At 44.7% G+C, this 12,905-nt stretch overlaps 1 protein-coding gene across 4 annotated transcripts in view; it reads right to left on the bottom strand.

Annotated features, from left to right (window-relative positions):
• Positions 1 to 1,043: 1,043 nt before the first annotated feature.
• Positions 1,044 to 12,905, bottom strand: part of PHF11 (PHD finger protein 11) — a 28,841-nt gene continuing 16,979 nt past the window's right edge. For 3 of the 4 annotated variants that reach the window (XM_065678278.1, XM_065678279.1, XM_065678277.1), the window contains 6 exons: positions 10,874 to 10,920; positions 8,067 to 8,125; positions 5,965 to 6,031; positions 4,854 to 4,976; positions 3,307 to 3,378; positions 1,044 to 1,940 (listed from right to left, as the gene is read on the bottom strand). In XM_065678278.1, the coding sequence (XP_065534350.1) occupies positions 1,801 to 1,940; positions 3,307 to 3,378; positions 4,854 to 4,976; positions 5,965 to 6,031; positions 8,067 to 8,125; positions 10,874 to 10,920 (508 nt within the window). In that variant the 3' untranslated portion in view covers positions 1,044 to 1,800. The remainder of the gene's footprint in view (positions 1,941 to 3,306; positions 3,379 to 4,853; positions 4,977 to 5,964; positions 6,032 to 8,066; positions 8,126 to 10,873; positions 10,921 to 12,905) is intronic. The other variant, XM_065678276.1, reaches the window with a different exon arrangement.

Raw genomic sequence — 12,905 nt, 5'->3', positions numbered from 1 at the left:
CTGAAGCCCATCAGTAAATAGTGAAAAAGAGCTCATGTGTGCTTTTAAGTCTTTCGCTAAAAACTTGTATCTTTGCCCCCCAATAGCAGATAAATCCAAGCTCCATGGGTCGTGGTTTAAGCCCAGCCATAAATCGGAACCACGCAGTTACTCTCTCACTCCACCTGTGTCCCCCCAACCAACTCCCAGAGGGATAAGGAGAATTGAAAGAATGTTAACTCCCATGGGTTGAGATAAGAACAGCCCAGTAACTAAGGTATAACACAAACCACTACTGCTACCACCAGTAATAATAAGGGAAATAACCAGGGGAGAGAATACAACCACTCATCACCTGCTGATTGATACCCAGCTCAACCCGGGCAGTGAACGCGCTCTTCTGGGTAACTGCCTGCAGTTTTAAATGCTGGGCATGACATGCTGTGGTATGGAATACCTCTTTGGGTAGTTTGGGTCAGGTGTCCTGTCTCTGCTTCCTCCTGGCTTCCCCTCCTCCCTGGCAGAGCATGAGACTCACTCACAAAGTCCTTGGTCAGACTAAACATTACTGAGCAACAGCAGAAAACATCGGTGTTATCAGTGCTGTTCCCAGGCTGAAAGTCAAAATCACAGCACTGCACCAGCTACTAAGAAGGAAAAAAATGACTGCTACTGCTGAACCCAGGACACCATGTTATAAGGCTGTCATAGGTGGGAGTTGCTGGTGAATCCTTGGTGCAAGCAGAAGGTTGTATTTCTAGCCCTGCACAGCCAGCAGGCCCGACTGTGTAAGCAAGTGAAAATACTGGTATTTTGTTTTGTGGGGGCCATGGCTCATAGTTCTACTTCAGGAGCTCATGTTGTGAAAGTTGTTACTTTCCATCACCACCTTCATACAGAACAGGACTTTTTACCAGTCATGGAGAGAGTAAAAGTGTTTAACAACCAACAGATCACTTTGGATCTGCAACTGAGAGGCAAGGTGCTGCTGAACCATGGTGAGAAAGCACACCCCTTCCTCTGGTATGGCCCGTGGGGCAAGGGAGTATGACTAAACACACAGCTTTCTTATAAACATTTTATTTTGTTACCTTACCCTTTTGTAGCTAAACAATGCTTTTTTGTATTCAAAACATTTGTTTAAAGACAAAACAGATGGAAGTCATATCCTTTCTTAATAGTGAAAGGAAAACACAGTTTGTTCTTTGACCCATTTTACATGTTGTTTAGAGTATGATGCCCAACTGTTTTAGGTCTGCTTGCAAACACTTACAGCAGAACTAGTTACACATTGAGCAGTCAATCAGGAATCGTTGAATTAAAAAACCAATCTCCTGTTTATAATTCAGAAGGCTTCTTTGAGTGCAAGTTCTGCTAATTTTATCTTCTTTGGAAAGCCGAAGCAGCAACATGATCCTTAAACAATCACTGTCCTGCAGACAGTGAAGCAGCTACAGCACAGTCAGAAGAGGGCTCGCACAGCTGAAGTGAGTTTAACAAGTGTTCTGTGGCAGCTGGTGGTCCCTTGTCTGAGAGGAAACAGAAGTCTTCATTGGAGGGTTTCACTGAGCTTTAGAAGAAGCTAACGTTTGGTGTGTAATGCTCATTGCTCCAGGGGAAAATTTAAAGAAAGGGACAACTTAAAATTATTGCAACAGTGAGGTATAAAAATGAGTAGAACACCCACTTCTTGCCTGTATCCCTATCTTGGGGTAGGGGTGAGGGCCAGAGGGAATTACTCAGACACTGACCAGACAGGCTCTATGGTTTCTACCATTAGAAAATCCTAAATATAGACACCACTACAGACAGACCTGGGGGTTATTCAGACATTGTACTAGATGTACTAGCAGTGTTTTCCTGGGTAAGAAGGTCGACTTCTTTCAAGTCCTGCAGTAGCTCAATCTGAGTATCCAGTTTTTTTCTGCTTTCCAGAAGTTCCTGGATTTTTTCCTCTGCTCCTATTACAAAAAAAGAGTGACAAAAGCTTTCATTTGTATGCAACTATTATTAATTCAAAATACATGTTATATATGCATTAACATTCAAAGGCTTAGTCTAACTCTGCCTTTCCGCAGCAGAAGCTGTAGTCTAACACCCCCTATGCCTGGTCTCTTCATGAAAAGATGGACTGTGTCCTGTACACAAGGACTAGCTGAAGTGTCGGTATGTCAGAAGAAAACACAAAGCAGGACAGTCACCACTTTGTCACCTCTATATTGTAAACTCACCAGTTCATTTTAAGAGCTCTTCTTGGATCAGTTTTGGAATCAACCTTGATGTGGGTTTCCATTTTTGACCTTCAAATTAAAAGTAGGCTGACAGTATCAGAAAAGATTGTGAAGTACAGGAAGAACTGCGCCACTCATGTAGCAGGGAACTGGAGAGGGGCAACTTTTATACACAAGAATCACATGGCTGTGTGTGTGGGTGCCAGTATCAAGAATTTCTCCTGTAAGCTGAGAAAAGGATGAAGTAATTGATGCAGCTGTGACAGAACCACGTGTGATCCACAGCTGCGTCACACAAGAAGTTGTGAGCAGAGATGTGTTAATGCCCTCAGATGATGCATTGGTGGAACCGTGTCTCCAATAACTGCAACACCCATTGCTCCTGTTTCCAGAAGGGGAATTTGAATGTGAGAACAGGAGGCAAGAGGGGAGCCTGGCTTTTTCAGTCAAGTGAAAGTGAAACCGCAAACATCACCTTCATGCACTGAACCTCAGCTAAGTAAAGCCCATTTCCTTTTTCAGAGATAAATTAAAGCAGAAGTTAGAAGAAGGCTGCTGTCAGAGGGAAACAGAGTAAGTGACTTGACTTGCCTATCTGAAAGACAGTTTTAACCTTGGTGCTTACAGCAGCTGAGAGCAGAATCCACAACCCAGAATTCCCTTCCACACTGGTGGTCCCGAGTAACTGCTCCTGCCCTTGTTTTCATTTCACTCCGACCACTCTGTCAAAACTGCCATCGGGTCCACATGAGTTCTGCTCAAAGCATTTAACACTGAACTGTGTTTAACACAACCGTGGAGGAGGAAGGGCAATAACCTGCAGATGCCGGATGGCTGAGCACCCTGCAGGAGAGAGGGAGGTCTTTGAGAGCTGTGGAACTGTGGCTTGCCTCCCCGTTCAGGTCAGCCAGCCAGCTCTAGCACTGCTTCTAAAGATTCCGGTACCAGTGGCTTTTTTTCAGTTGTTTAGATAATGTCAGAAAAGAATTCCTTGGAATTTTCATTTTCAATGGTCATTTTATCAAAATGCTCAGACAACCAGCCTCAGTGCCAAACCCCAGAGCAACTGCTGCTGCTCTGACAGCTGCCCACGTACCTGAATGAATATTTGTCAGTATATTTTCAAACAGTCCACAGTCAAAGAGTGACATTACCGTCTCTTCATACTCTAGGGAAAGAGAGAATTTGATTTAGTATTATCAAGTAAAGGTTTACAGAACCCTCACGCTAATGCAGAGCCCTGTGTTAGACGCAGCACAAAACAGTAATTACTTACATCATACTGACTGCTCAAGGTTTTAAGATCTCTTCCTTGTCATATAATCCATCTTAAGAAAGAAGGATCAATTTGTCAATTCTGGTTGACAAATTTGACAATTCTGGAGCATCGGAGGTTCCATGTGAACATCAGGAAAAACTTTTTTACTGTGAGAGTGACAGAGCACTGGAACAGGTTGCCCAGGGGGGTTGTGGAGTCTCCTACATTGGAGATATTCAAGGCCCGCCTGGACAAGTTCCTGTGTGATGTACTCTAGGTTGCCCTGCTCTTGCAGGGGGGTTGGACTAGATGATCTTTTGAGGTCCCTTCCAACCCTTGGGATTCTGTGATTCTGTGGGGGTTTTTGTAGTTTCCATACAGAAAATAGGAAAGGGGACCTGCCTGTAATTCCCTTCAGGGTCTGCACCACCTGAACAGTCCATTTAAAAACAAGGAACATGTGTACACTTCAGTTATGTTTCATTCAGGACTGCATGTGTAATTGTAGGGCTGCCCCCACCAGCTCCTGACAGACTGTGCAACATGTGGGACAGCACTAGCACTGGGCAGTGTTAAAACCCAGCCCAGGATGATGCCTCCATTTCATAACGGGTTTCCATCAGAACAGAACACAAAACACCTACAGAGTTTGCATGACTGTTAAGACATTCTTAATGTGAAGGCTGTGAGCCCCTAAATGTGTCCTGGACCTCATTGCTGCTTCCAGAGGCTGCTGTCATGTTACACACAAGCTGCTCATGAGGAAGATTTAGCTGGGTAGGACTAACGCTCAGACGTGCATGCACTTTGCATAAATCAGCATTCTTCATCCAATGGTATTATTCATAACTTCGTAAAGCTGGGAGGACAACAGGAAAGGAAGGTTTCAGATGTTCTTTTTAACTGTTGTGGACAGAGCAACACTGGAGTGGAATCCTCGAAGAACAAAGGTCTTCATACAAGCTAATACTTAAAAGGACGAAACCCCGAAATACACATTAAGAGTTGACAATAAAGTTCTACCTAATCATTCAAAGACTTAAAATGTACCTACTCAGGGATTTTTCCTCTCAAAAGAAAGTGCTGATACTAACAGATAGCTGGTGCCTCTTGTGAAGCTGTAAGAACGACACGGACTTACAACCCAAAGAAGACCTTCCAGTTTCTCCTCAGGGCTTCTCTCTAAGTGCCTGGGAGAAGTGGCCTGGCTGAACCTCCCTATGCTTATGCCAATGGGCAAAAAGTGGCTTCAAAAATTCAAGTTGGAAGGCCTTGCTAGAGCATGCTGAATTATGATTTAATGCTGTGGAAGTATCCCCGGGAAAGTGACCCGGGCCTGGCTGGAGTTCTGCTCTGAGAGCAGATTCCCCCCTGGGTCTCCATACCTGTTTCTGAAGTGTTGTCATCCATCAGTTTTTCCTGTGCCAGGTGAAGTGTGTCCAGCATTTCTTCAAATATGTCATCCAGGAGCCCAGCTTGCTTGCATTTCCTAAGAAAGTCTATTCGCACTGTTGAAACACAAAAACACTCGTCAGAAGTGATCTCTATAGCGGCCTTTTCACTTCAGAAACTAGAACTTTGGCTAAAGTCCCCCTCCCAGAAACAACCATTTTGGCAAATCTCCAGCTCCTCCATCTACCCACTCAGCCTTTTCCAGTGGGAACAAAAATGTGGCCAGACAAATGCAAGCACTGCACTGGGGCTAAAATTTCCCAAGCACCAGATTTAGCTTTGTTCATCCAAAGCAAGTATCTCCACAGCCCGACAGGCACCATTCCCAAAGCTTCCCACCACCCGCAGTATAGGAAACCAAGTGATTTGTCTCGCTTATTTTTCCTCCCTTCCAACACTCAGGACCACCCTGTGGACTGAAAGATAGAAAACAATGCAAGACGTGAATCGGTCTTAGACTTGGTAAGAAAATGGAGGCTACTTCTACTCCAGGTGATCCAGGCATGAAACTCATTTATCGCAGCCCACTTTAGAGGCCTGCTTTGTCAGATGCGGATTGTTAGGGAAGTAACAACCTATTTTGTCTTCATCTCAAAGCAGCAGGTCAGGGACAGGTTTCGGTAAGATCCATCCAATGGGCTGCTCAAATGGAAAGTGCTATGGGACAGCTCAGGAAGTCTGCCAGTCTCTATTAGAATGGGAGGTTTTACTGGAGACCACTGTGAGAAAAGAAATGTCATTTCACTTACACCAGATGCCCCACAGGTATTCCAGGATTCTTGACATGTTCCCTGTTCTTTATGGGGGTAATAAAGATGCAGAACAAAACCTGAGGCAGCACCTACTGTTCCAATACATGCCCGTGCACTAAGCACAGCCATGGGAAGGTGAATAATCTCCACTAAAGCCTCCCAAGCAGCAGCATAATCCCAACATGCAGTGGAGATACTTTTGCAGCATAGCTGCTATCCCCCAGCCCCAAGCTCTGAACTACAATACAGCCCATCACAGTATCTCCCAGTTGTTCTATAAAGCGAGTCACACCTTTATGCCTGTTGTTTTTTCTTTTTAGTATTCGTAAACTGTTTTCTTCTGCTGTCTCTTGTGTGCTCTGCAATAAAATCAGAATTGCATAGTTTTACATCATACTGACATTTACTGCTTTGTTTTTCATTACCCTGCCTCTACAATTGGCAGGGAGATAAAAAGCAGCCTATACAGCTGTGAATGCAGCCAGCTTCTCTGCAAAGCTGGTGATACTCCTCTCCAGACATCATTTTTAAAGAGGAAAGCAAAAACTGCTTCAAAGCAAAATCTCTTTCAGAAAAGCCCAACACCTGGGACACCACCGCCGGAGTTATTGCATTGGCAGATAGCACAGACGTGAGCAAATGCCTACTGCTGCCTCCTGGTGCAAGCAATGTTTAGCTCCCTCAACCTCTGAAATACCAGCAACCATACCCTGCGCTGCATCAAAAGCAGCATGACCAGCAGGTCAAGAGGTGATTCTTCCCCTCTGCTCTCATGAGACCCACACCTGCAGTGCTATGTTCAGCTCTGGGGCCCCTAGCATAAGAGGGACCTGTTGGAGCAAGTCCAGAGGAGGCTATGAAGATGCTCAGAGGGCTGGAGCACCTCTCCTATGGAGACAGGCTGAGAGTGTTGGGCTTGTTCAGCACTGAGAAGAGAAGGCTCTGGGGAGACGTTAGAGCAGCTTCCAGTGCCTAAAGGGCCTACAAGATATCTGGAGAGGGACTTCTTAGAAGGTCGTGTAAAGTAGGACAAGAGGGAATGGCTTTAAACAGAGGGGAGATTGAGATTACATATTAGGAAAAAATTCTTCCCTGTGAGGGTGCTGAGGCACTGGCACAGGTTGCCCAGAGAAGCTGTGGCTGCCCCATCCCTGGCAGTGTTCAAGGCCAGGTTGGACAGGGCTTGGAGCAACATGGTCTAGTGGAAGGTGTCCCTGCCCATGGCAGGGGCATTGGAACTAAATGGCCTTCAAGGTCCCTTCCAACTCAAACCAGTCTGTGATTCTATAATTCACAAAAAGGGAATATTTTTCCTTCTTTTGGACAGGATGCAGTCATTCTCAGTTGTTTCATGTCATATGGCAGGACTACAAATAATCCTTAAGCTCTGCCACGGAACTCCATCAGTGCAAACATGCATTGCTTATACAATGGTAAACAGTATATCCTGCAGGTATAAACCCTGAAGCCAATCAGCTTCTTATTTGCAGTGTTTGTATTGATTTCTGAGATCGCTAGCACTGAAGAGCAGCAGAAATAGCACATTACTGTGGGCAACTGGTGAGATGGATCTGTTATGCCACTGGGAATGTATGTGGATTTACAGCTGAGGAATTCTTGGAGACAAATAACTTTTATGTAGTACTCTCTTGAGGGTAGGTTATGAAGATTGCCCACATCCCCTCACACAATCTCCCTTTAATCTCAAGCCCTGGGAAAGGTGTTTTTTCCCCAGGGAAAGCTTGATGCTAATTCCTCTAGAAAGGAGAAAGTCCCTAGAGTCAACAGAGCTCCCATGCGTACTGCTGTGGAGACAGGTCAAACAACAGCCTCTAAAACAACCACCCCTGCAACCAGATAGATGCTCTGCTTCACAGCTCCTGAACCCACAGAGGGCCATCTTCACCAGCAGAGCTGAGAACAGCCTGATGGGCACCGAGAACCTTCCCGCTACCCTGAGCACAGGCTTACAAACCGCTAAGTGTCGGTTTAAAAGGCCAAGTGTCTCATGAAAAGCAGGTGTTCATGCAGACTGTGTCAAGCCCTAAGCACATCCGAGGGACACAGTACTTCCCAAGAAAAGGAGATCCCAAAGGGAAGCTCTCTCCAGTCACTTCACGACCACAGCCACCGAGCCAGCCTGGTTCAGAGGCTTCTACTGCATCTGCACAAAGTTACCCGAGGGCAGCACCGGTTCTGCCTGAAGCAGCTCCAAATGCAAATGTGCTTGTTTTGACAGAATGACAAAATGAGAACACGGCAGCTGTAAAGGAAAAGTTACTGCTTCTGTGAGGGAGTCTGTCTGTGAGCACACTGTCAAAACGCTTCACTAAAGAAGCCCCTTGCTGTAGCAAAAGCGGGTTCCTGGTTTAGAACTACTTAATTCAGAATTACCATTTGTTCCGCCATGGTGGAAGATTTCAGTGCGTGTCTTCTCCTCTTGTTAGCTGTATCTAGAAATCAAGAAACGACAAAGCAACAAACGCGTCAACCTCAGACTGACGATTTCCCATCATTCAAATTCTCTCTTTTCCCAAAAAGCTACACAAGTCAGGCACTTCAGGTGCCAAGACAAGAGTACGCTTCAGCTTCCCTAAATACCCAACGTTTTCAGTGGAATTCACATCATTTCCATGTAATAAAAAATAACAAGCCTGAACTATTAAGAAGAAATGCCAATCACTGTTGGATTAGGTTATCACTTTGCCTTTTAAACTCAGCAGAAAGCAAACCCCAGTTTTTAACATACGAGGTTTGGTTGTGGTACAGTGAACACCGCAGCAGCACTACCACTAAGAGGTAAAAACTGCAGGCAAATTTATTAAAGATGACTCTTTTTTCCTAGTCAATTCTTGTTTAAGTTAATACACCCTCAAAACTGAGACTACATAAAGAATTATTTTAGGTGTCCCAAAGACATGCAAATGGCATTAGGTTTTTCATCGATATAACAACCCTCCTAGAAGCCTTGTCAGTTTAATAGTATTTACGCTACAATGTGTTTTCAGTGATGTGACATGAGAACTGCAAAACCACCTGCTTTCACTCTGTCCTTTCTGTCAGCATGCACCAGCCTCTCTCCAACATCTTAGCTGGCAGTTGCTGGTAACAGCTACAGCATCACAAGCAGAGAAGGGTAACTGCAAGGGAGACATGGCAGGAGCAGAGAAAGCCAGAGAAGGAAGGGTTCAACCACCTACCAAAACTTGAGGGTTTTAAATGCCCCTCTCCCATTTAACTACATCCTTTGGGCTGCACTTAGGTTTTTTTCCTGTTCCTGATTTGTAACAGGAAAAGAGGCATGAGGAGTTGGTACAGGAAGGCTGTTGAAACAGGTTTGGGTTCCAGGTACCAGTGCTGTACATTTGCATTCTTCATGGCTTGAAAGGAAATCTGCCTCTCACTTTATCCAAAATAAAGCTGGCCTATTTTGGAGCAGTCTAGGAGATGCTAGTGCAGGCACAAGGTGTTCCTTGCTGCGTAGCATGACATCGTTGACACGTGGCAGGATTCTCCTGATGTTTGCTTTAGGGATGTCTTACAAAACAAGAGGAGCACAGTCCAAAGAGCAGCCTGACTCCTGATGCCCACAGTGTTCTCCACTCTTCCACCTTTGTCAGCCTTTACTCTAGGTACATGCAACACTCCCGTTAAGCAGAAGTTGGAGCCTGTTTCCAAGTTCAAATTGCCCTCCCATCCTTGCTACAGAGATGCAAGGAGACTTCTCAGCCCCTAAGGCACCCTATCCCCTTTCAACCACACAGCAGCGCCCAACATTTCAGCACAGGAATGTGTGTCTGAACCGAGAACCAGGTGATGTTCCCTCACCCCGTTTTCTCCAAGCTAACAGGGAAAACAAGCCTGGAGAGGCAGCCCTTTTGTACGGCTCCTGCTCCCACACAACCCTCCCCCAGAGGAATGGCTGAGCTGCTTCACCCAAGTTGGATCCTGAAAGTCAAAACTCTACCATGGAGCCACAGCACTCACACAGGAGCCAGGGGAGCCACTGCCAGCAGAATCCATTTACCCCTCATAAACAAAAGGTGTCCAAATTAAGTGCCTCTGGAAAATCTCCTCTAGGAGATCCCTCTTCTAAGTGAGCAGCCCATGCACTATACACACAGCACTTGTAGACACAAAGACCTTCAACTTCATGAGATTTATGCCTTCCTTCTGAAGGAGGTGGTCTACAGGGCTGGACCTAATGCCTGGATCTCATCTTATACTGGACATGTAGCAATCCTGACCCTGTCTAGTACTCATGCAGGAGACCAGCCAGGACCCTGGACAGACACAGCAGAGTGAGAACCCTAAAACCAAAGGAAACAAATTCATTTCAAAAACGGAGGGAATGTCAGGCCTCAGAACTACAGATAAATAAAAGCAAAACTACCGCGTGAAATAAAGCTGCATTTGGTTAGTGAGCCACAGCAGTGTCAGGTGTTAAAAGGACTGTATGGCTGGCAAAGCAGTCCCAGACCTGTGACTACAAGTTTAAATGACTATCACCTAGCCCACCCCAAGTGGCACCAGGGTGAAGCCAGGCCTTGTCACAATTAGCTCAACTAAGTCTGCTCAACTTCACTGTGAGCACCCCACTCTTAGCACTGGTGCTCCCAGTTCGACTGAGCTTATCTTCAAAGCGAAGGCCAGGCTAGGACCCACTCCATTTTGAGCAGGACTGTGTGCTTTAGGTTAACAAAGTCACCACTTCAGCTGGTTAATTCACTGAGACTCCTGACTACCTGTGAATCAGCAAGGACCGGGGCTGGCCAATTCAGCTGCATTTCTGTAGCAAAGGAAGCAATCCTTAAACAGGGGTTGTATAACCCTTTTGTTACACTTAGAAAGCTCTTTGGGATCCTTCAGAATGAAAGGCCCTATTTAAAAAACCTACTGCAGTGAACAGAGAAGATGCAAGTGTGAATGTTTTAATGTAAATACACATTAAAAATCCCAAGGTGACCTCTCCTGTAGCAGCCCCTCTTTGCTAATCAAGTGCAAGCTTGTGCATCACTCATCAGCGTGACTCTCATGTCTCACATGGATTTTACAAGCTGCTTGAGCTTACCTGCCCGCACAGAGTCAGAATAATTCAATATAAAGGTGGAACAACATTTATTTTGTTCAAATAAGTCATTGACTTTAGGATGCAAACTTTTAAAACAAATTAAATCAATGAAGCCATTAAAGAAACTCACCATAGTGATTGGTCCTATTGCCTGGGTCATGTTTTGGGCAGAACACTCTAAAATTTAAGTTTAATTTTAAGAAAAAGAGAAAAAGTATTAATAAATATGTACACAGAGTCATGCTGACTGATTTTAACAGATATTTTCCCCTCTTTTCATTGAAAGATGCTTAAAAAAGAATGATCAGGATTTTTGTTCTGCATTGCCCACCTAGGAAAGCACCTGCCTTGAAATCCCACACATGCACAAGCTTGTATTTGTACTTTTAGAACCTCAGTGTATTACAAGCACTGAAGCTTTGAATCATCAGTTCCATTATCCCACTCTGTGTGGAACTGCTCCCTGTTCCAATCCCGAGTCTGCCACAGTGATTGCCACACCCGGTGAAATGTGTCTGAGGTGCTCTTGTTCAAATGCCTTATTAAAATGAGATGGATGTTGTCAAGATGAAATACCATAGTACTGATACTGCTCGATTTTAGCTACTGCAGTTCTGCCCCCTTGCCCTGTCCTGCTCAGGCCAGGTCCAGAACCTCTTTAGATACATCTGCTTCCCAGTCAGCTTGAACTGGTAAGCCCTGCATGATATGCTGGCACTGCCATGCTTGGAGATCTCAATGCCGTTCCCTTTCCCCTGCCTATGATGTGCTCCCCAGTCCTGAGGCAGTAGGGCACCCTGTTTGAGATCCCATAGCCTAAAACTGCTCAATCTATTTGTTCCTTAGAGACTTTGGTAACATATGACATGGGAATGTTTTTTCTGGTTCTAGAAGAGCAAGGTAAACTCCTTTGAAGAGGCAAAATGCAGCAAACACAGCTAGAAATATTCTTTATCTTCTGAATACAATAATGAACCAGCTTCTATAATATGCCTTTCTTACAGAAGGATCCCAAATCATTTTTGAAGCAAAACTGCTTTGTCAATAGTGTAATTTAGCTGATCTCTTCATTACAGATGTATTTGCCCAGACTAATGCTCAAGTGCTTGGAAGCATTTTTAAAGGAAACTGCATTTACTAGGATATTTCTAATTATTGTCATTCCTTTATTTTAACAAAATAGAAGCAGTGACTTAAGAAACGCAGCCTGACTCCTTGAGGAGCCAATTTTTTGGCATTAAATTCATTCTGGTGCACAAGAAAACCCAGATCTATGCATGACTAACAATTCAGTCAGACAGCTGAGTATAGAAGACACCTTATTTACAGCGCTGAATTTCCAACATTGCCCTTTGGAGGCTGGTTTTTTTCCTCCCACCCTTTAACTCTATTCTTCTCAGTTAGAAACAGTCTTCCTAAGTACAAGAACATCTTTGGAAGGACAGAAAGTATGTTTTAGTACTCAGGCCACTTTACTTGGAAGCACATCCCTACTACCATTTCTGCAGGATGGCAGTAAAAACTACACTTCTTTCCCACCTCTCCTTTTAGTAGCCACTTCTACAGCACTGTATGCCTCCTGGTTTTGATAATCACTGCTGCTCATCACAACAACAGCAACTCAGAATTTAAAACCACCAGCTCTCTTTCTCTTGATGGAATTCTCTCTTTGGATATGTTTTTCATCAGCTCAGAAACCCATCAGACTAAACCATGTATTCAACCACTCCTTTACCAGTTCGTATCTAGACTGTTACCAGTCCTGCTCCTTTTCAACATCATAAGAAGTTCAGTCTTCTTCGGCCTGAGGTATCCTTTCCAAAGCTGCACGATGACAGCATTTATTCTGCTATCCCATCAGAAGTTTCCCTCTCCCCAGCTACACTCTTTCATGAGCTCTGCAGGCTCCCAAAACTTTATAAGCATAAACTAACCACATAATCTTCTCTAAGGCTGGGCTTACAGCTTCACAGAAAGACCTATTTATTTTGGACTGAGCGCCCTAGTGAAGCAGCCAGGAGCACAAGGGACACAAAAAGACCCATCTTCCACTGCTACTGACTGCACTAGTCCACATCCTCCTAAAACAAGTAAGTACTGATTAGATGGTCTACCAGATTAGTCTAGGACTAACATGGCCTGTGATCTCTCTTGCCTTGCAC

This window comes from Lathamus discolor, chromosome 4, assembly GCF_037157495.1.
Source record: "Lathamus discolor isolate bLatDis1 chromosome 4, bLatDis1.hap1, whole genome shotgun sequence".
NCBI lineage: Eukaryota > Metazoa > Chordata > Aves > Psittaciformes > Psittacidae > Lathamus > Lathamus discolor.
Note: the sequence above shows the minus strand (reverse complement) of the source record. Positions and strands in the feature narration are given on the sequence as shown.